This window comes from Elephantulus edwardii, unplaced genomic scaffold (genome assembly GCF_000299155.1).
Source record: "Elephantulus edwardii isolate Elephantulus edwardi_28Jun2011 unplaced genomic scaffold, EleEdw1.0 scaffold00022, whole genome shotgun sequence".
Taxonomy (NCBI): Eukaryota; Metazoa; Chordata; class Mammalia; order Macroscelidea; family Macroscelididae; genus Elephantulus; species Elephantulus edwardii.
The window spans coordinates 4,553,100-4,575,949 of NW_006399772.1; the positions used below are offsets into that span (position 1 = coordinate 4,553,100).

A 22,850-nucleotide genomic window follows, 5' to 3' on the forward strand; every position below is an offset into this window, starting at 1 on the left:
TCACAGCTATGTATAATCCATCATAATATAACAAACTGACAGACAGGTGGTGGAGCCAGCTAGGGAGGCTTTATTAAAATCTTTTTTAAATGCTATTGAGTAAAATCATCTTTGGCTGACTTTATTGCATTCTTAATTAACAGGTAGGAGATCAAATCATTGAAATCAATGGGGAAAGCACAAGGGATATGACGCATGCCCGAGCAATAGAACTCATCAAGTCTGGAGGAAGAAGGGTGAGACTACTGCTGAAGCGTGGAACAGGACAGGTTCCTGAGTATGGTGCGTTTCACATTTTGATTCTCCTTTAGCATGTACTATAAATACCTATGCTTAGTTATACAACTACATTGATTCTCTACTTTTATAAAAATACATGTTTAGCTATCCATAGACAAATAAGTATGTATGTTTAAGCTAAAACTGTATAAATAAATATACATGTTACTTTTGCTCCCTCAGGTAGCATGTAAATGTCAAGTGTAGGATCTTTGGGGGCATCTCTGAGGGTGCTGGGAGATCCAGGATCCCTGATAAACTAGAACTTCTCTAATTGACCAACAGGCCTCTGTCCATTTGAGTCCACAGTAATGTGTCAGTTCTACCCTAAACTGTAACATGCATCAGACTCCCTGGAGATTAGTAAACAGGGACAGAATTGGAACAAATCCTCAAGATGTAAACATTGAAATAGAACCTTTGGTTCATTGGAGGTCATGTAGTTGTTACATTTCTTTGCTTTTTAGGATTATTCCAGAAATTCATTTCTTTGTTCTATATCTATGGATCTGGGTAGGGTTTGGGGTTAGTTTGTTTGTTTTTTTTAATTTTAAAGTTTTAAAGTACATTTTAATTTCTAGATCTGTCTTCAGGATATGTTAAAGTTATTACATCCTAACAGCCCGTTTCAGATATCACTGACAGGATAGCTCTTATATGTCAGAAACTGCTGTGTGGTCATTAGATAAAAGCATCAAAACCTGAATTAATCTTTAAACAGAGAGTGACAGAAAGAGAGACAGGTAGACAGACAGTAATCCATGAAGAGTGAAAGAAAAAGATAAACAATTAATTGCCCCAGAGATAGTTCTTATTCATGGCACTCTTGTGAGGGTCAGGGTACAATTGTACCCCATATAGATTTTTATTTTGTTTTGCTTTGTGGTGTTTTTTTGTTTTTTTAAATAAATCACCTGACCTTTCTTCCAAGGCACCGCTGGGTGAACTCAAACTTTCGACCTTTCCATTACCCATTAACAATTCCTGCCACCTAAAAATTCCTGCCACCCTGGAACTTTCAGCGAAGAGTAGCCCAGACAGTGCTGTCCACCTTAGAGAAGTAGACTCCGTTGATCTGAATAACTAACTCAAATCAAATACAAAATGCAGATTTGGAGAAATCAACAATTCTTCAACCCCTCTCCTCCATAGCCCAAAAAAAAGTGTTTTTATATATATTTTTTCTGAACTGATGCTTTTGTCAAAGTTATCTAAATAATTGATTAACATCTCCTTATTTAGCAAGACAGTGGAGTTCTGAGTTCAGCCTAAATACTCGAATTCAAAGGCCCTTAAATGTATTGTGTTCCAGTGTCTTGTGCATGGCTCCAAGCTGTTAGAAAGCCCTGACAAGCCCTCACACTGAACCAGAAAGTGCTGTGAAGTTTCTGGAGAGTTGGCTTTATGCCCAAAGAAGTATTTTATCCTAGTTCCCACCCTTTGTGCTTGGATCTAATGGCACAGTTTTAAATATTAATATTAGCAATCAGCACAATCCTGAGCCTGCTAAATAAGTAAATTTGGCACCCACATTAGTCGCCTTGTAAAGAATCTGAACTCTTAAAATAGGAGAGCTCTTTGCCCCTAAAGCAGTAACTGACTCAGTAATATCAAAGTGACCTATGAGAGTCCGTCTATTTAAAAAAAAACCAACCACCCTCAATTTAAAGTTACATTCTTTACATTTTACTTTGTGATAAGACCTAACTGTCAGACATAGCTAAGAATTTTCACAGATTAAGTGCTATTCTTATTTATTCCAACTAATTAGTCTTTTAAAAAGTTCATTTGAACATCATGATTATCCTGAGATTTCTATTCTCTCCTAGAATCGTGGCTTGGTCCAATATTTCAGCATCCACCATGCCAGCTGCTAGTTTGTAGTGAGCGGTTAGACTGTTCTGCTGGACCCACAAGTGGAATAACTCAAACCGTAATGTGTACATAAGCACGACGCCACCTCAGATCATCCTTAAGAAAGAAAATAAAATCATACTTTTAAACAAGATTTAAACTCTACAATCATTTCAACTCCATCTCATTAAAATTCTTAACATTACCAAAAATATCTGGTTGAAGTTGAATTCTAAAAAATTATCAACGCAGAGAGTTCGCCATGTATTTGGACACTCTCTTGCCGGCCCAAACAACAAAATTAACTCTAGTTGTATTGCAAAATTTCTTACGTTCTTCTAGCATGTGACATTAAATACACACTTCCTGGTAAATAACAGATAATTCACTACTTTGAATGTTAAATCAATACAGATTTTCATTGTAAAATACCTTTAGAAATTATGTCACAAATGGTGGAATGTTACAGATGATGTCATCGCCTTTATGGAAGTAAAAAAAAAATCATTAACTAAGTATATCAGTTCTTTCAGAAAATCAACACTGAAAAATGTTTATACTTGAAAGACCAAGAAAGTTAAGGATCAGATTGGCATGCTAGGGAATGAGAAATTAATGAGGGGAGATGGTTCACGGTCCCTAAGGTCAACCCTCAGTTCAGAAGTTTGCTAGGACTTGTGGACAGAGCCAATGTATTCATGACTAAGAGTTATTACCATGAAGCCCGACGTGCACAACAGTATCATAAGGTGAGACAACACGGGAGAGTCTGCAGATGAGCAAATAGAGGCTTCTTTATGCTTTCTGCCTTGCGTGAGGGGTTTCCAGAGCACACTCTGGTAACAACAGGCAGGAATAATTGTGATTCCTCTGCCCAGAGTCCATTAGAGACACACACAGGGCTTTCAGTGGCAGTGGCCCTGCAGGCACTCTCTGTCTTGTTGTTGTTAGGTGCCACTGAGTCTAGCATGTACCAAGTTTCCAAACTCCAAGAAGGGAAACAGGTGTTCAGCTCAAACCTCATGGTTTGTGCTGTTTCTGGGGCAGTGACCCACTTTTATTAGGTGAAGTGCAGTATTAGTTAAGGGAGTTCTGGTGCTGATCCCAAGGGGAGTTGAGCTGCTGAGCAAAGATGGTACCTCTCAGGCACCTTGAACCCACCAGTGGCTCTGGGAGAGAAAGATGAGCAAGCTTCTCCTATACAATTTACAGCATCCAGACTCCAGCTGGATGGATGGTCAGTTAGGAGTTGATGCTGAATGGAGTTTATGATATTAGAGTAGGGGGCCATTAACTAACCAAGACCCCAGAAGCCAGCCAGGTGCCTACCTTGCAAACAGCCAACATTTCACTTGAGCTCCTAGCTAAGGAACCCTACCACTCCTCCATTACCAGTTAAAGAGGCTCTATTGTGAAATACCTAGGGATGGTCTCTGACTTGATGGCAAACAACAATATCATTAAACAGAACGTTTTGTTCAAGATACAACAGGGTTTATATATCTTAAATTGACCAGGGAGCAGTCACAGTAACAACAAAAGAAAAGTCTTGAATTGCCCAGAATATAAAGCCAAGAACATAACTTCATTGTTCAAATATACCCTAATCTCAGGAAAACTGATTTTTTAAGTCAGTTAGGAATATAATCCTGTTTTTGTTTCCTCTCTCCAACCTTTCCAATTTAAGTTCCTAAACTTAGTATAAAATCTCCTCTTGAAAGATGGTAAAAGATTATCAGACTCCATAGGAGACACGCTTAGCCTGTAGACACATTGAGACTTAAGGGAAGAGCAGCCTCAGAAGATGAGGGGACTGTGCGACAACTAGCTGTCTATAGAAGGGTTATCGGCAGTGGTATCAGCCCTCCCTCTGATACGAACAGAATTCAGAACAGCTTTGAAGCCAGACTCTTATCTGGACTTCTGGACACTGGAAGGAAAAGCTGTTCTCAGTCAAGAGAAATCCGAAACTCTTGCTCTGAGTTTGTAAGGTGATCTGTGAGTGATAAGCTCAGGTACAATAGGAAAAGGGGAGAATGCAAAGGGCAAGCTGTCGGATTATTGACTAAACAAAATCAGTGCGAATGCAAGTGAGCTGTGGAAAGAAATACATATGCTGCAAACATGCCGGCCGTAATTACTGTAAGACTAATCGTCAGACGAGACCTCAGCCAATTCAGAGCCATAAATCAGCATGCACAGCCACAGAGCAGGGACAGAGCACGCACTGCTGAGCAGCTGCAGAGGGATTGGAAAGTGCTAAGGGCTTTGAAGGAGAAGTTGCTTTTATAGGGAAGTCCTTGCAGGAGATGCTCAGGAGATAGGTACTTCAACCCTACTCCGGTTCTCAGGAGAAGAATGTGTTGATTATAAGCTCAGTGAAGAGTAAGAGTCCCCCCTGCTCCTCGACACACTCTCAACAATGAGCAGGCATCAGGAAACTTCTCTCCACCCTGCTGAGAAAAGACTCAAAAGAGGATGCTCCACAGCAGTGCCCCCCTCCTGAACGGGGCTTTGCTTTTCAGATTAAATTGAAGAAGGTTAAGAGAACAGGGAGCACGCATCGTGATTTCACAACTGCCAGGCAAATGAGTCATACAAATGAGCTCCCTGCCTTGAAATACAGGTGTCCATCATTAGCATTCAAGGTCCACAACTTGAGCCACAACTTGATTTATCAACTGAAACACTGAGCTAGGCTGGCTAGGGAAGAGGTACTTCTGAGTGAAAAATCCGCAATACAAGCAGTGTGGATCAAGGCCTACTGTTTCCCCGGATGATGTTTGCTGCTCAAGTCTGATCAAATAAAGCGAAAGAGAAATCTGTGCTTCAGCCTCCCTTGGTGCTGTGGCCTCTATAAAAGCAACAGAGCAGGCCCTGTAAGATGCTGAGGAAGTCCAGTTGTAAGTGGGAGTCCTAATAGCCTCAAGAAATTAAACCAGCTGCCGTCAAGTGGATTCCGATTCATTGTGATGAGGCAGCTTACAAAGGACCAAGCAGGATTCTCACACGGTACGTGCAAAGTTACAGCTGACCACCAAGTGCCCACATGAAGGAAAAGCAACAACCAATCAATTAGTTGTATCCCTAATAGGTTAGGATATGATTTCAGGTCCTTGGGAAATGAAATTGTTTCTATTTTATAAGCATAATAAACTTGGACTAATCAGCCCGTCATTTAGTTGTGTCCCTAATAGGTTTGGATATGATGTCAGATCCTTAGAAAATGAAATTGTTTCTATTTTATAAGCATAATAAACCTGTACTAATCAGAGTGTATAGAAAAGACAGAAATGATAGCTAAAGAAATGAATGCTCTAAATCATTGTTTCATTAAAAAGTATTCATTTAAACAGTAACTAGACATTCTTTATAATAATCACATCAGAGCACTAACCTAAGCAATACTGGTCTTAACTTACATGACAGTGGACAGTGTCTGTTTATTATTATTCTTGACAAAAACACCTTTAATCCATTTGCATTATAAATATGCCCTAAGGGGGCTCTGGTGGCCTGGGAGATCTGGAGTTGTGCTGTGAACCCAAAGGCAGTCACTTTGGATCCCCTGGATGCTCCACTGAAGAAAGATTCGCAGTCTCCACCCATGGGATTTACGGCCTCTGGAAACCTGCTTGAGGGCCAGCTATGAGTCCGTTCCTACTTGACAGCAACGAGTTTGAGTTTGGATGTTTAATATTATTATCACTTACTCAGCAAATCCTTTCTTCCCTCTCATCGTACAAAGATGAACTCCAAACAAAGTATTCCTACCCAGTATTCCCCACACCCTCACTGCTGATTCATAACAACCCTGTCGGATAAACTAGACCTATCCCTTCGGGTTTCCAAAACTATAAATCTTTAAAAGAGCAGACTATTTGATCATTCTCCCATGAAGAGGCTGGTTACCAACCCAATGCTTAACCCACTATTCCCTCAGGGCTTTTATAATTTCCATTTCTTCAAACAAGCCTAGCATGCACCATGCAGGCACTTGGCAGGACCTAAAAGCAAGACATACCCGTGGTCCTCAGAGAACCTCTGTCCAATCATGAAGGGTACCTGTAACAAGTGATTCTAACAGTGAGGACTAATGAAAGGTCTCGAAAGGTCTGCGCTCATGAAAAGCCTGAAATGAGTTTTATTAATTATTCTGAGAACTTCCCAAGTCCTTCTGGAGGGCTAAGGATACTTGAAAAGCACTTAGCTTCTTAGATTTGTTACACACCCCTCCTGTGTCATTGTACTAATATTTTTACATTCTCTGAAGAAAAGATCTACCTAGAATATGGATTAATCTCTGACCTGGTCCTAAAGACTCTAAATTCCAAATGACTGAGCCAAAATATCACATCACAAATGTGCTCCTCTTTTCTCTTCCCCTCTTATGACTGTCAGCCGCATCTGGTGACCTGGAGCATCGTAACTTCACATCCTGGGACTTAACCGGCTGTGCTCACATAACCCAACAGTAAAAGGCAAAAGGGTAGTTGCCACTGCCTAAGCCTTTTCCTCGGAGCCCACGTTTGGGAGAGCTTTAAATAGCTCCATAGCCTGTGCACTAACTCACCTGCATTGTGGAGAGGGCCAAAAGAGGCAGGCGTTGGCAATAAATTCAGGAATTTCATTTCCACTACTGACATTCATGGCTCGTTGTAGCTTCCTTTTCCATGAAAGTGTCTACAAATCACTCAAGAGCCCCTTCTGCTGAGTAAGAGAATATGGTCTCACAAACGGAAGACTAGTGGGAGAGTTCCTCTTCCTAACCTGAAGATTCAAGACTATTCGCAACACTGAAACCCCAGAGAATTCTCTAACTAGCAGATCCACTATGCATTCCTGTTTCATGGAAACAGAGGTGCGTGACTCTGAAATACCTTTCTTCAATGGTCAGCCAAAAGTTCATTAATTATTTTAGATTTATTTTTTAAGCTACAAGTGAAGTCCATGAACTAGAATAATTTGTCTTCTTCTTAGATAACCTGACATAATTTTTCATGTGCTTTTTTTCACCTCCAAAGCTACTCAATGATCCCCTACCCTTAGTCCCTACTTGTAAATGTCTAAGACATAAATAGTAGTCCACATGACAACCAAGAGATATTCCATAAGAAATCCCTTTCCTTTCTAGAGGTCCTGCTGCTCTTTGTTTCCAAAAGCTCCAGTTGTTGGAGCAATGAGTGGCGAGAGAGAAGTCATTCCCAGACCCTGCTAAGAAGGGTGGTCCCTTGCATCTCAGAAACTGAGATTCCATCTCCTCCAGTTGGCAGGTCAATCAGTCAGTCAGTTGTAGAGAGTCACATTTAAGGTCCCCCATACAGAATTCCTTCCCTTCCCCCTACAACAAGTGGGCCTCTCCTGCAACCAAGCTACTTTCCTTGATGGAAAAGGCAGTTTTCTTATAACACTGTTGAATAATGTAATAACACTGGATTTCACCTCAGAGGCATTGCAAGTTATGGAGACTGCTTCTTATGTTAGAGAAAGGGAAGAATCATGGATGTAAGAAATATGGAAGCTCACAAGGTCGTACTGTGCAAAGGGAGAAGAAAAAAAATTAATATTCCAGAGTAAGGGTCAGAAATGCTGTACCTCCCCCTACTTCTGTCTCACTCTCGTCCTTTTTCCAGCCCTCTTCTCTCTCTCTCTCTCTCCCCTCCCTCTCTCTCTCTCTCTCTCTCTCTGTCTCTCTCTCTGTGTGTCACTCAACTTAGTCTCTCTTTGTTTCTCTCTCACACACACACACACAGAGAGAGAGAGAGAGAGAAGCCAGTCTTAGAACATCAACTCAGTTTTCAAATGAACAGAAGTCTGTACCTCCTTTAATTCCCCATCTTCTGAATGAGTCATCTTGGGCGCTATTTGAAGTGCTGTTCCAGGAATTCCAGGCCCTGCACATTACTGGATTTGTCTTCTCTAGCCCTGCTGTTGTGTTACAAACCCAAGGGTAGACAGTTCTAATCTACCCACAAGCTGCCCCACAAGAGAAAGATGTGACATCTCTTCTCATGTAATTTACAGTTTCTGAAGACCCTTTGGAGGGTCAGCAACGAGTGAGTTCCAACTCAACGGCACACACAACAACAGTCCTTGTATAAATACAGGGCACATCAGGAGTTCTGACATAACTGTGTCTGCTTTATGTCCTGTTGGCTTTCCACAAATAGAGTAGAGGCAACCTGGTTCCTTCCATTTCCCAATTAGTCAGACTCACTCAAAGAGTTGCAGCCACTGAAACTTAGAGAAAGGCAGGAGAAAGCTCCGATTTCTCCCATTTCCCATCTCTGGACCACTGGGCAATCTGGGCACAGCTCCCACCCTCTTCATGGTAGGCAGTCCGGCCTTATAGCTCAAAGCATGAATGTGTAGATTCAGGAGGAAGAGTCCACCAGACCGTTTCTGAAGCTGAATGTCAAAGCTGTTCTTTCTAGTCTTCTATTATATTGTCTGGAGCTTTGAGACATTACACAGGAGTTTGTTGTGATCCCAAATGAGATTGCTGGCCAATAAAGCCCCGTACTTCAGCTGCTCAGATTGGAGTCTAATACCTTAAGTCAAATTCTTGGGTAGAACCAAATTGCAATAAGTGAACTCAACTCTCTAAAGCACCCTTTCTGCAATGATGGTGCTTCCTGCCCTACCGTGATATCCAAGACAAATAACTCACCAAAAACTCACCGATTTCATTTATAAACTCAAGTTATCTAAAGTCCTTATTTCTAGTGAGAAGACATAGTGAGTCCATCAGGGATAATTCTTGCTGTTTGTAAACTCTGTGTGTAGCCTTGCTCAAAGATAGCATTGCCCCTGAATCCTGTTCTGAGAAAAACCTTCCAATATTTCTTTTTTATTTTTTTAAATTTTTATTATTTTTATTTTTGTGTGTACCATTGAACCAGATCCAACTAGTACAGGAGGAGATTGCCCCTCCTTCTTCAGCAGAGCATCTGGTGAATTCGAACCAAGTGCCTTCAGGATTGCAGTGCAGCTTCTTCCCACTAGGCCACCAAAGCTCCCTCAATATTTCTTTTTAACTAAACTTCTACAATAGGAATCAAAGATGAATTCATAGAATGGATCACTCCAGGCTTGAGTTGAGTGCTTTGGTTAATTGTAGCAAAATGTCTAAACTATGAACATCATATACTCTTCAATGTGCTTGCTGGGTTGTGTTGTTTTGCTTTTAAATACAACAAGCATGTACTTAGTGAAGACTAAGACAGCCACCAGTGATAATGTGGCTCTGACATTTGTTTGAGGAATAGCCTGATTTTATGCCTCTGGAGAAAGCTCTTTGCTCTTTTCAGAGTGTACTTTCCAACTGATTATGACCCTGGCTTCCTCTGGACCTTGGGTTTTGGAACTGGACACGCACACTAATAACATGTGCATTATATATGCTTAGCACAGTATGCAGTGCTTCACTTTTCACATTTCACTGTAGAGTCTGCTCCAGCCTTAACAGCAATCTATTTCCACCCTATTCTGGGCCCTTTCATTTGACCTTCTGGGCATGAGCCTTCCTAACCCATGTATCTTTCATTCCCAGTAAAGGCCACATTTAAAACCAAATGAGGGCCTTCTCTGTGTGACACTAAACCAGCTTGATTGTTTTCGCACAAAATTACTTGCATCTTGGCAGGGCTAAATGGTAAACTCAATTAATAAATCTTGGAATCTAATTTCCGCAGCTGACATCCAATGTTAAGCATTCACTTCCTTAGCACCAAGAACTTTGACTCTCCTTTCTAACCATGAGGTGTTAGTCTCCCCTGTTTTACTCTCTCCTCCCTCAGACACACCAGGCCACAAAGAAGCATCCACATGGCATGATCTAACTCGATGCTGAGTGCTAGTCCTTTCTGTATGTGAACGTCAGGTAGACACCACACCAAGGTTGAAGCAGGTTAGACACATAGACGGGGAGTATCATCCTTGAGCTCAGGGGGAGTTTAAGCCTCCAGATGTCTCATTTGCAAGGAGCAAATTCTCTCTTTGACATTAGTCAGACAATTAGCATATTCTTTTTATCATCACTGAGGGAGTTCTGGCACACGGTTCAAATCCACCAGCCGCTTCACCGGAGAAGAATGGGTGATCTTCTCTCATGCAATTAACTGTCTCTGAAAACTCACTGAAGAGTCAGCTATGGGTGGGTTCTGACTCTCCGGCATGCAGTAACAACAACCATAAGGGAGTTGTGGTGGCTTAATGGATAAGGAGTTAAGTTGCTGACCCAAAAAGAGGCAGTTCGAATCCACAAGCTGCCTCTCAAGAGAAAGATAAGCAATCTTCTCTTATGTGAATTACAGCCTCTGAAAACCTGCTAGAGGCTCAGCCATGAGTCAGTTCCAACTCAATGGCTATGAGTTTGACTTTCTTGAGTGTTCTGGTGTTCTGATTTTTTTTTATATGTGGATATGAGAGGTTACAGCAGCTGGCATTATAAGAACAGTGGTTGCATCTCTTAGCTGCATCACTTAGAAATTGACCTAAATAATTCAGAATCTCTAGTATCCATAATTATGTAGATGAAGAACTAGTAACACCTAAACTGACACAGACCAAGACAGTTGCTAAGGGCTTGGTTTCAAGGTCCCGGCTACAGGCAGGTGGGTATAGCGGAGTGGAACAAGCCACCTCAGAAGACATTGCTGCACTTTTTTTTTTCTGCCAGAAAGCAATTACATCTAGCAAGTCAACTGTGAACTTTAAATATAAATAAGCAAATTGTCAGAGGCCAGAGAAACCATAAGAATTTATGAGATTATTAGTGAAACCATAAATGTAAGCATGGAGGAAACCACGTGTCTTTATTCTCATAGTTTTTAAAAAAGTATAAATTATTACTGTGACTGATTCTCAAATGACGGCAGATACCGTTACAATATTATGCTACTATGAGAAATCACTACTAGATTTTTCATTCTACCATTTCGAATTTTATTACCATTTGTGACTCCCAGAAAGCACCTCAGGATGCCCTTGGTATTTTAAGATGCTCTACTGTGGAAGTAGACACGTAGTTCAGCCTTTCACTAATTTCACTTGCTGCATGCTCTCAGTAGGTTAACTTTATTAAAGTCTTTATTCTTGCTATCTAGATAATTTGTATTCAACTGCTCTCAACTTACTAAGCAATCTTGATTCTAACAGTAATAATAGATCTTTATCACTGGTTCTGTTAATTCTAATGATTGGTCCTAGGCTGTTCCTCCCCTTCCTTTAGGAATGGTACCTTCCAGTCTCTCCATGTGCATGAAAAGTGACAAGCATGGGTCCCCATATTTCTACTTATTGGGCCACCCTAAAGACACGGTTTGTAAATTCTGCATGCATATTATCTTTCTCTAATGAGCTTTGTTTGTGCATATATTTTTAACTGTTATATAATGCTCCCCTCTTTCTCAATAGCTTGTCTAATTACTGCTAGAGCTGTGGAAAGCAATGTATAGCTGAGACCTTTTAACTGAAGATAGGATTTGTGGGATCATGAAAGTTTGAAGTGTGTCAGGTTCTGAGGGACCATCCTAGAAAGACCCCTGCAGAAAGGAAGGGAATTGGGTTAGGGTTAAGCTAAGGGTAAGGGTAAGGGTGAGGGCTAGGGTTAGGCTTAGACTTAGGCTTAGATTTAGGCTTAGGCTTAGGCTTAGGCTTAGGCTTAGGCTTAGATTTAGGCTTAGGCTTAGGCTTAGGATAAGGGTTAGGGTTGGGGTTAGGGTTAGGGTTAGGGTTAGGGTTAGGGTTAGGATAAGGGTTAAGGTAAGGGTTAGGGTTCGGGTTAGCGTCAGCATCAGGGTCAGGGTCATGGTTAGGGTTAGCGTCAGCATCAGGGTCAGGGTCAAGGTTAAGGTTAAGGTTAGGGTTAGCTATATTCTGTCCACACACTTCAAGATTGCCTTCCTGGTCTTCATTGAAAGTTATTGGGCTTCAGCTCAGCTGTGAATGTGTCTGCCATAGGCCAGTCATATTTTGCAGTAGACATTCTAGTCCTCTCAGGAACCCTAAATTCCATCCAGCATTGTGGGTACTTTCAATGTCTAATCTGTAGCCATTTCCAAATAATATTTACCACTTTTATTTTAAAATTAGTATCTGAAGTATTGTCTATATGCTAACCTAATATTTAGTTGTAAACACATTTCAGGGAAGAAAAAAATCTCATAAATATGTAAAATAAAACAGATGATTGCCTTGCAAACATGGTTCAAACAACTTTTTACTCTTTAGCAACATCCCTAGAGTGGCCTACATTTCTACTGTCTAATCCTACAGTGGGTATGTGGCTACTGCCATACTTTAATTGCACTAGGATTTTAAAGTGTCAGCTTAACTTTTCAGATAAACTGATATTCATGCTCTGTCCCCACAGTTAGGCCCAAAAGCATGCTTCAGACAGACATTCCTCAGCGCTGGTTTGATATTACCCTTCCACACTGTCACCATTAGGGCTAAGCCTCTGTCTACTGAAGCCTTTTCAGCTTAGCTCTCTGAAGTTGTTCTGAAATGTAAATCTCCGTTGTGAATGACCCTGCTGATTGCCAGTCAGGACTGGTTTAAATTTAACCTGAAAGGCAATATGATTCACTGAATTGATGCTACTGTTAAACACTTCTTTATCTAATAGATTTATGCTGAATGTAAGTATATAGACATGCACACCCCATCATTATCTACTTTCACAATCACCCTCTGATGATGTCAACAAATGGAATTTTTAAATGTGTTGTTTATTTAAAACATATCCTTTTTAAGGATAACTTACTGAACATGGGAAAGCTTAAGTTATGATTTAAAGGAGGAAATTACGTGTTAGGGAAGGTAAAAGGCCTGTAATAACCATTAGGGAAATGGAGTAAAATGACAATACTTTGGGAAAGGAATGCACATTTATATTTCTTGCATAAGAAAAATCAGTCTATGATTGTCTTAAAAATTACTTTAACTGTTCTGTGCTCCTTAAGGGAAAAGAGATCTCAATCCATTTACTGGAATCACTAACTAAAGGGGAGTCTGTAGGCTATGCTCATATTTAAATGGCAAGTAAGAGAAGAGAAGCCACCAAAGGAGACTGGGAAAAGGCAGTCCTTGCAGCAGGAAGAGAAGTTGTAGTTGTTGTGTACTATCAAGTCAGAAATGGCTCATAGCTGGCTGTCTGGTTGGTTTTCAGAATTAGTAGCACATGGAGGAGATTGCCCGTCTTTCTCCCATGGAGCAGCTGGTGGATTTGAACCTTGTACCTCTGGGTTGACAGTGCAATTCCTTTCCACTAAGCCACCAGAGCTCCAAGGAGAGAAGAGTGGTTTGGTATGAAAACCAAAGTGAGATCAGTGTAGAGGATTTGACACTAACTAAGAAGTTTGGCATTCAAATCCACCTAGATGCACTTTGGAAGAAAGACTTAGTGGTGTGCTTCTGGAGAAGGCAGCCTGTATAACACATTTCTACTCTGACACATATAATGTTACCTTGAGTTGAAGTCAATCAAAACTGGGACAAGGATAATTATACAGTTTACAGATGTAACCATGATTATTTTACCCATAATAGACTGGGAAAGGATTAAGAAAGGTAGATGGAAAGAGGGTAGACGTGTAGAGGGTAGAAAGACACTCTCCTTCCATTTTAACAAAATACTGTTCTTGTTATGTGCCATTACATCACCTGTGAGTCATAGTAACCCTATGTACAATAGCTCTGAACCCTGCTGTATCCTGAACCAATCTCACTGTTTCTGACACACTTACTCCTATTACCCCCATTACTGTGTCAATCCATCTCCTCAGTCTTCATCTCCTGCATTATCCTCCATGCTTCCAAGTATGATGTCCTTCTCCAATGGCTAGTCCTTCTTGGCCACATGCCCAAAGTATGTCAGACGGAGCTTCAAAATCCTTGTCTCTAAGGAACAAATTGGTTCACTCTATCCAGAACAAACTTGTTTATTCTCTTGGAGGTCTGTGGTATGTTCAATACTCCAACACCACAGTTTAAAGGCATCAATTCTTCTGTCATCCTTAGTCATTGTCCAGCTCTCTGATGCATACATAGCAAGTAACACAGTGCTAGGCACATGGAATTTAACTAACTACTTCTCATAACTGTTTGCAGACTCAGAAACTCTATGAAGTAGTTTTACTCTATTTTACAGGGTCTCTATGAATCAGAATCATCTTAATGACAGTGACTTTGTTTTATTTCTTAATGAGGGTTGTGGGGGAAACAGACTTACATGCTACTCTTCACCAGCCTTCTATCTTTTTCAAACACTGCCCATGTTCTGGTAGTGCTGGGAACTCACCCAGTGAAATATTAGACAATCAGAGCTCCTCCTCCTTAGCTCCAATGATAAGGTAGTTGTTGCCGTTGTTGTCAGGTGTCATCGAGGCCATTTTTACTCATAGTGATCTTATGAACAATATATCTGAATCTTGCCCCATCCTGAGCCATCTCCATGATCTCTGATATGCTTGAGCCCGTTGTAACAGTCACTGTGTCAATCTACCTTTTGATGGTCTTTCTCTCTTTCTCACCTTCTTTTTTTTTTTTCTTTATCACCTTCTATCAAACTCAGCATGATGTCTTTTTCCAAGGACTGGCCCCTCCTGACAGAGTATCCAAAGTATGGGAGACGAAATCTCACCATCCTTTTTACCTTTAAGGAGCACCTGAGTTGCTCATGTGCCAACAGAGATTTGTTTGTGGTTGTTGTGTGTTTGAGGTTAGGTGCTGGTTGCTATGGGCTTCCGTTTTGGAGATAGTTTTCTTTAGAAGGAAGAGAATTAACATACCAAACCCACCTGCTGCTTTAGAGGAAAAGGATGGACAATCTGCTCTTCTGCAATTACGGCCTCAGAAAACTCACTGGAGGATCAGCTATGGTTCAGTTTTGACTTGACAGCACACAACAATGACAAAGACAAAAAAAGACTGCATTTCTACACAAAATTCTGGGAGTAGGGCTGGAAAAGTACTGATTGTTTACCAAAGAAAAATCTCTTTAAACACATCCTTGTTGTAATCATTCTTAAGTGTATAGGTTTATTTTCATGCTTTGATATACAAAGTATTCCAAAAATGGGAAAGATCTATTTCATTTCTCCTTTTCTCTGACACTCTCACCCTTTGAAATATGGGTTATAACATCAAGAATGAATGAAAGTGTTCCCTCCAAGGCTACCAGTTTCACCACAGATTAGTTGTTTTGTATGATAAAGTGAGAACCAACTCATGGCTGACCCTCCAGGGGGTTTTCAGAGTAAATCACACAGGGGGGAGGCTGTCCATCTTTCTCCCACAGAGCATCTGATGGATTTGAACCACATGGCAAAACTGTTTAAACCACCAGAGCTGCCTCGTTAGGTTAGTCCCCATCCAGGGATTGATTCCACCTTTCATCCTCTTGGGCTTCGCTGTAACAGTTAACACTGTTAGTCAATACATTCAACAGAATCTTCCCTTACCTTTCTGATTGCACCTCATCCATCTCCTTAAACGTGCACAACCCTTACCCGCCTCTCTCCGTCGGGACACTGTTCTGCTCTTGTGGTTGACTTGACACCACTGTGCAAAAGACTTTTGTGACTATTTTGTCATTGCTAAACTAATTCCTCAGCTCCCCTAGGAAATTTCCAACTGTACGCTAGACATCTCTGCCCAGATACCTCACATATAAGTGTCTAAAATGATATCGCATATCCAGTTGCTTATAAGAATTCCTCAACTGTATTCTCTTCTGTTCAGGTCTTAGGCCAGTGTGCTCCTTCTTTCCAATTGTCCTTCTCCCTCAGTTCAGGCCCCGTCACCTGAATTAAAAAAGCTTTGTACTCTTTTCCCTACTCCCATGGCCTTATCAGGCCTGATCATTAGCACCAAAGCAATTGTACTCAAAAAACCTTTTCACCAAAATGATACAGTTAAATAAGTCCCTAAAGCCCCATGTGATGTAGGCGCATCCAGCTATTCAATTATTCAGTCTTATGTCACCTAACATCCCATGACACATCTGGATTCTAATGGCCCTCTGACATCTGTAATTATCTTTTACTGGTCTGCACAGACTGATGCATTAACTTGAAAAGATTCTTCCCGCACATTATGTCCAAACTAGGCAACGGCTACATCTTCTGTGAATCCTTTTCCAAGGTCATGCATTTTCAGTAATGCTTCAGACTTAGATCTCACAGCATTTGTACACCTCTTCTAACCTTCTTATGCTAGTTTTCTTCTCAGTTACAATTGTCCACATGCCTCCTCTCCTATATAAAATGATAAAGCCTGATGCCAAGGACTCTGGGTTATTCATGTTGGGCTTCCCTGTCCTTTCTTTATACAGATATAGTTTATATGATTCCTGTATTTTCTATCTGTCAAGATACACACATACAGTTATCATATATATAACTTTTTTGTACATAGCCTGTTGTCAAACAAAGGTATTTACAATGAACAAGTCATTGGTCTCAAAATTTTTATTATACAGTCTCTAGAGTCATTTAAATTACTAAAGCCATGTTTGTTTGGGATTATTTATTAAAAATTTTTTATTTTATTTTCCTATTTTTTTGTGCATGTACCATCAAATCAGATCTGACTGGTACAGGAGAAAATTGTCCCTCCTTCTGCAGCAGAGCATCTGGTAGATTCAAACCGTGCACCTCTGGGATTGCAGTGCAGCTTCTTGCCACTAGGCTACTTAGAGCTCCCCTAAAGCCATGTTTTTAACTATCAGTCCTTCTTTGTTTCCAGTTTTCATGCCTTAATTATCATTATTTGTCAATGCATATCAATTATATATTTATCTTCAATTTTTTCAACTTTTGACAGTAGTAGGTTTGAATAATAGTTATATTTAACTTTCTTGTGGCCATAGATAGATAGATGGATAAATTATCTTGTCACTATTAAAGTTATTGGAGTTCTGGTGGCCTATTGGTAAGAAGCTGTGCTGCAATCCCAAGACATGAAGTTCGAATCTACCAGCTGCTCCATGAAAGAAGGATGTGCAGTCTCCTCCTGTGTGATTTACTGCCTCTGAAAATCCTCTAGAGGGTCAGCTAAGCATCAGTTCTGACTTGACAGCACACAACAACATTATATTAACTATATAGCAGTACAGATCGTGATTTTGACAATGAATGTAATGTCATTTCTCTTTAATTTGTCATTCCTTGCATAGCAGACCATATGATTATCCCATTCAGAATAGTTCCTTTCTGCTCATGCCTAGAATATTTATCTTTATACATTCTGTCAGAGTTATGATGAGTTCTTCTTTTCAAAGATCCCACACTCAGGTTATTAATTGCCCACAGCTATTTGCTCTAGTTTTGAGTTATGCCACATCTGCAATTATAAAGTTACAAAAGCTTTATTTTATCTTCATCATTAAGGCTGACTCTTCTTTGCTGGGTAGTTACCTTACAACTTGAGTGACCTATCTACTAACACTACAGTAGACGATGTTCCACTGCTGTTTAAGAGGCTTTCACTGGCCAGTTGTTTCAAAGTAGATCATTAGGTCTAAGCCTGGAAGTTCCACTCAAACATGTTAACCACGGTGACCCTCATGGTACATGAAATACTGGTGCACAACTTCCAGCGTGAAAGCTACATTCAAGCCACCACAGTACTACAAACTAACAAACATAGTAGATCATGAAAATTAGGAATGAATCGAGAAATATCTATCCCCAGATTGCATTCTAAGTATTTAGGAAAATGGCACAGGCATTGTCAGATATAAGAAATAGAAAAACCCATGACATTAAGCTGGGTGATGTTGTTCTTCTTGTTCTGTGCGATGGAGTCATTTGCAACTCATAGCGACTCTATGTACAAGAGCCCTCAATGCTGTTCTATCCTGTGCCAACCTCGCTGTCTCAAACACACGCATTTCCACCACTCCACTCACAAATCAATCCATCTCATCAAGGGTCTTCCTCTCCTGCATCATCCCTCCACTCTCCCAAACATGATGTCCCTCTCCAAGGACCAGTACCTCCTTGCAACATGCCCAAAGTATACCAGATAAAGCTTCAGAATCCTTGACTCCAGGGAGCATTCTGGCTTCACCCTCTCCAGGACAAACCTGTTTGTTCTCCTATCAGTCCATGGTCTATTCAACACTCTTCTTCAGCATCAAAGGCATCAATTCTATCATCCCTATTCACCGTCTAGCTCTCCAATGCATAGCACGTAATTGCAAAGAGTATAGCCTCAGGTGCACCTTAGTCTCCAGCCTGATGTCATTGCTCTTCAGTACTCTTGAGAGGTCCCTCATAGCTGACTTTCCCAATGCAATTCATCTCCTGATTTCCTGGCTGCTGTTACAAAGAGTGTTGACTGTGGAACCAAGTAAACTAAAACTGTTAACTATCTCAATCTCTTCACCATCCATACTGATGCTGCCAATTGGCCCAGTGGTGAGAATCTTTGTTTTCTTGATGTTGAGCTTCAATCCATATTGAAGACTGCAGTCCTATTGCAGCAAGCGCTTCAAGTCCTCCTCAGTTTCAACAAGCACGGTTGTGTCATCTGCATAACGAAGGTTGTTTATGATTCTTCCACCAATCCTGATGCCACATTCCTCCCCGTACAGCCCAGCGTCTCAGATGATCCGTTCTACATACAGGTTGAAAAGGTATGGAGACAAAATAAATTCCTGACGGACCCCTTTCTTGATTTTGAACCATCCAGTGTCTCCCTGCTCTGTTCTGACGACTGCCTCTTGGTCCAAGTATAGGTTTCACATTAGTACAATCAAATGTTCTGAGATTCCCATTCTTCTCAGAGTCAGCCATAGCTTGTTGTGATCCACACAGTCAAAAGCCTTTGCATAGTCAATGAAACACAGATAGACATTTTTCTGGTATTCTCTGCTTTCTGCCAAGATCCATCTAACATTAGCTATAATATCCCTAGCACCACAATCTCTTCTAAATCCATCCTACACATCTGGCAGTTCTCTGTTGACATATTGTCCAAATGTTTTTGGATAATTTTCAGCAGAATCTTGCTTGCATGTGGTATCAATGATATTGTTTGATAATTTCCATACTCTGTTGGGTCACCTTTCTTTGGAATGGGAACAAATATTAATCTCTTCCAGTCAGTTGGCCAGCTGGCTGTCCTCCAGATTTCCTAGCACAATTTAGTGAGCACATCCAGGGCAGTGTCTGTTTGTTGAAATAAATCAATTGGTATGCTGTCAACTCCAGGAACCTTGTTTTTTGCCAATTCCTTCATAGCAACTTGAACTTCCTCCTTCATCACCATAGGCTCTTGCTCATATGTTATTTCATGAAATTCCTCTGTGTCAGTCAATTCCTTCTGATACAGTGACTCTGTGTACTCCTTCCATGTTCTTTTGGTACGTCTTGGATCATTCAACATTCTACCCAAACTATCTTTAAGTATTGCCACCCGTGGCTTGAATTTGTTTTTCAACTCCTTCAGCTTAAGAAACTCTGAGCAAGTCTGGCCCTTTTGATTCCCTGACTCTCTGAACATTTCATTATAGTATCTTGTCTTGTCATCCCGAGCTGCCTTTTGAAATTTTCTGTTAAGCTCTTTGATTTCTTGATTTCTTCCTTTTAGCTTTGGCTTCTCGGCGCTCTAATGCAATACCCAGAGTCTCATATGACATCTGTCTTGGTATTTTCTTCTTCTTCAGCCTTTGTAATGATCTTTTGCATTCTTCATGGACAATTTTCTTCATATCCTCCCAGAGCTCATTTGGTCTATGCTCATTGGTACTCAAGGACTGTTCCTGGGATGGTTTTGAAATTCAAGTGGGACAGACTTAAGGTCAACTCTTGATTCCTGTGGACTTGACTTAATTTTCCTCAACCTCATCTTCAACTTGCATATGAGTAGTTGGTGGTCTGTCCCACAATCAACACCTGGCCTGGTTTTCACTGCTGATATTGAACTTCTTCAGTGAATCTTTCCACAAATGTAGTCGATTTGATTCCTATGCATGCCATCAGGTGAGCTCCATTTGTATGTCCTGCGTTTATGTTTCTTATAAAAAGTATTTGCAATGAATCAATCATTGGATGTGCAGAACTCTATCATTCTATCTCCAGCCTCATTTCTCTCACCAAGCCCGTGTTTTCCAGCTACTGATCCTTCTTCCCTGTTCCCAACTTTTGCGTTCCAGTCGCCCATTATTATTAATGCATCTTGATTGCATGTTTGATCAATTTCTGACTGCAGAAGTTGGTAAAAATATTCTATATAAATTAACATCTGTGTACCTCAGTTTTTACATCTGAAAAATGGAAGGGTTTATTTACATGAACTCTTACTTTCTTTCAAGTACTGACATTGAGAGTACTGTGCATAAACCAATCTGGTGTCACAAAAAAATGTGGAATTTTAAGATGTATGTAGACACCAAATAGTTCACAACAATTGTGTTAAAGATTTTTATTTCATTTGTAGGTGAAATAAAAAGGGTAAAGGGCATCCACAAAGAAGAGCACACACATACAAAAAAAAAAAATAAGGTAGAGAAGACAGCTAGGAAAGAAGAGTAAGAATGCATACTCCACCTCCACTCCTCAACCTTTGTCTGCTCCAATCTATATGCCACCTTTCTGCTAGCCTGTAAAAAAGGGAACAAAGCATAGTAACCACCATCCCTCAACACCCCCTCCTTTAATGTCTACACACAATAATTTTTTACATGGCCACTTGGGATTGCTTTCATAAACTGGGATTTTTCTGGTAAAGGGCTGCTTCTTCTTGACATAATGCCTTCAAATACAAATTACCCCTTTTTGTAATTCACTATAAAAACTCACTAACACAGAGAAAGCGAGTAGTGGAAATTTTTTAATATCTCCTTTTTTATATTCAAGATGTTTCCAGGTGTTTTGGGTTATTTCCATGTAAAATGCCATCGGGGAGAAAAAATATCTTCTTCTGAGTGAAATACATCTGTTCAGTTGGCCTTTCCCCATTATATCCATCAATAGCTTATTACCCTCGGGCACATTGCAATCAATATCCTTAGCTTGTTTTCAAAGTGAAATATCAGGCAATGCTCAGGCAAAAAAAAAAAAAATTCACTGCTTACTCAGCATGTAAGTGAATGTTGATTTCTTCTCAGTTGTCAAATACAATGAAGCTTTGTCCTCGTCCTCCACACCCACAGTCCTAGGGCAAACTAAAGGTCTACCGAGAAATGTCCAGTTGTGCTATAGCTATGAAGGGACAATATGACCCAGGCTCTGTGGACAACAACCCCCACGGCTCTGCAGCTCTAGTACAAATTCATGTACAGCTCCATTTCTAAGCTCTTCTGCATTTTAGGCCTGGAAAGTAAAGTCGATTCCCTAACCCTTATGATCTTAGGTTCCATATTTACATTGTATGTTATCATGATGTCGGGAAGCCCTCAGAACAATGCACTGATAAAAAATATATTTCTTTTAAAATTTTATTTTATGTTGGTTTGCGTACAAAATTCGTATGCAGTGTGTTTCCTTCATTCACATTGTGTTTCATATGATCGTTCTGATACTTTGTATTTCATTAAATTAATCACCATTGATCTATGCCTACCATTATCACATCTTTTCAGGTCCCCACTGAATCTTTCCTAATTCTTTCACCACCCCTCAGCCACCAAAATGAGGCCCTGGGATTTCCCCCTGTCCACCCTTAGCCCCCCAGATCGCTCCATGTCCTTCCTTGGGCTTTCATATACATCTTAATAGTTATGTCTCTATTTTCACAATATTGGTCTTATGCAGTACTTGTCTTTAAGAGACTGAGTTCACTCAGCATAATAGTCTCCAGTCTCTCCCATGTTATGCAGAATTTTTTTAAATCATTGCTCCTTAGTGCTGCATAATATTCCATTGTATGAAAATAGCACAATTTCTTAATCCATTTATTTGTTGATGGTCATTTGGGCTGTTTCGATGTTCTTGTTATTGAGGATAATGCTGCTTATAAAAGTCAGTATACAAATCTCTGCATCTCAGTTGTACTTTCCTTGGGGTATATTTCTAGCAGTGGGGTAGGTGGGTCATATGGAATGTTTATTTTCAGCTTTTTTTTTAATGTCTGTTTTCAGCTTTTTGAGGAAATGCCAAACTGACTTCCAGACTGGTTGTACCATTTTACAATCCCACCAATAGTATATGAGAGTTCCAATCTCTCTACACCCTCTCCAATATTTATTGCTTGCTGTTCTATTAAACCTTACCACTGCTACTGGAGTGAGATTCTATCTCATAGTGGTTTTGATTTACCTCTCTCTTATTGCCAGTGATTTTGAGCATCTCTTCATGTGTCTATTGGTCATTCAAGTGTCTTACTCTGTGAAAAGTCTTTCTATGCCATTTGCCGATCTTTTAATTGGTTTGTCAGTCTTTTTCTTGTGGAGGCCCTATAGAATTCTGTAAATTTCTGTTATGAGAGACCTTTTTCTGAAATGGTATGACGAATCTTTTTTCCTGGTCAGTACATTTTATTTTCACCCTATTGAAAAATTAGAGTTTTTTATGTATACAGGGACTTCATGTTTAGAAGATCCCATTCATCAATATCATCCTCTTCTGGTTGTGCATTTCTAATTGTGTTTGCTAGCCTATTTATACCATACTCTAGACCTATGTTTGGTCCTATTTTGCCTCTTATGATCTTTATGGTTTGGGGCTTTACCCCAAGCTAAAGGTCTCTAATACACCTTGAGTTGG

General features: G+C 40.3%; 1 protein-coding gene across 1 annotated transcript in view; it reads left to right on the forward strand.

Annotated features, from left to right (window-relative positions):
- The window catches only part of MAGI2 (membrane associated guanylate kinase, WW and PDZ domain containing 2), a 1,911,292-nt gene that overhangs the window by 1,847,803 nt on the left and 40,639 nt on the right, over window positions 1-22,850 (forward strand). The window contains exon 21 of the mRNA XM_006882679.1: window positions 144-282. Within this exon, the coding sequence (XP_006882741.1) occupies window positions 144-282 (139 nt within the window). The remainder of the gene's footprint in view (window positions 1-143; window positions 283-22,850) is intronic.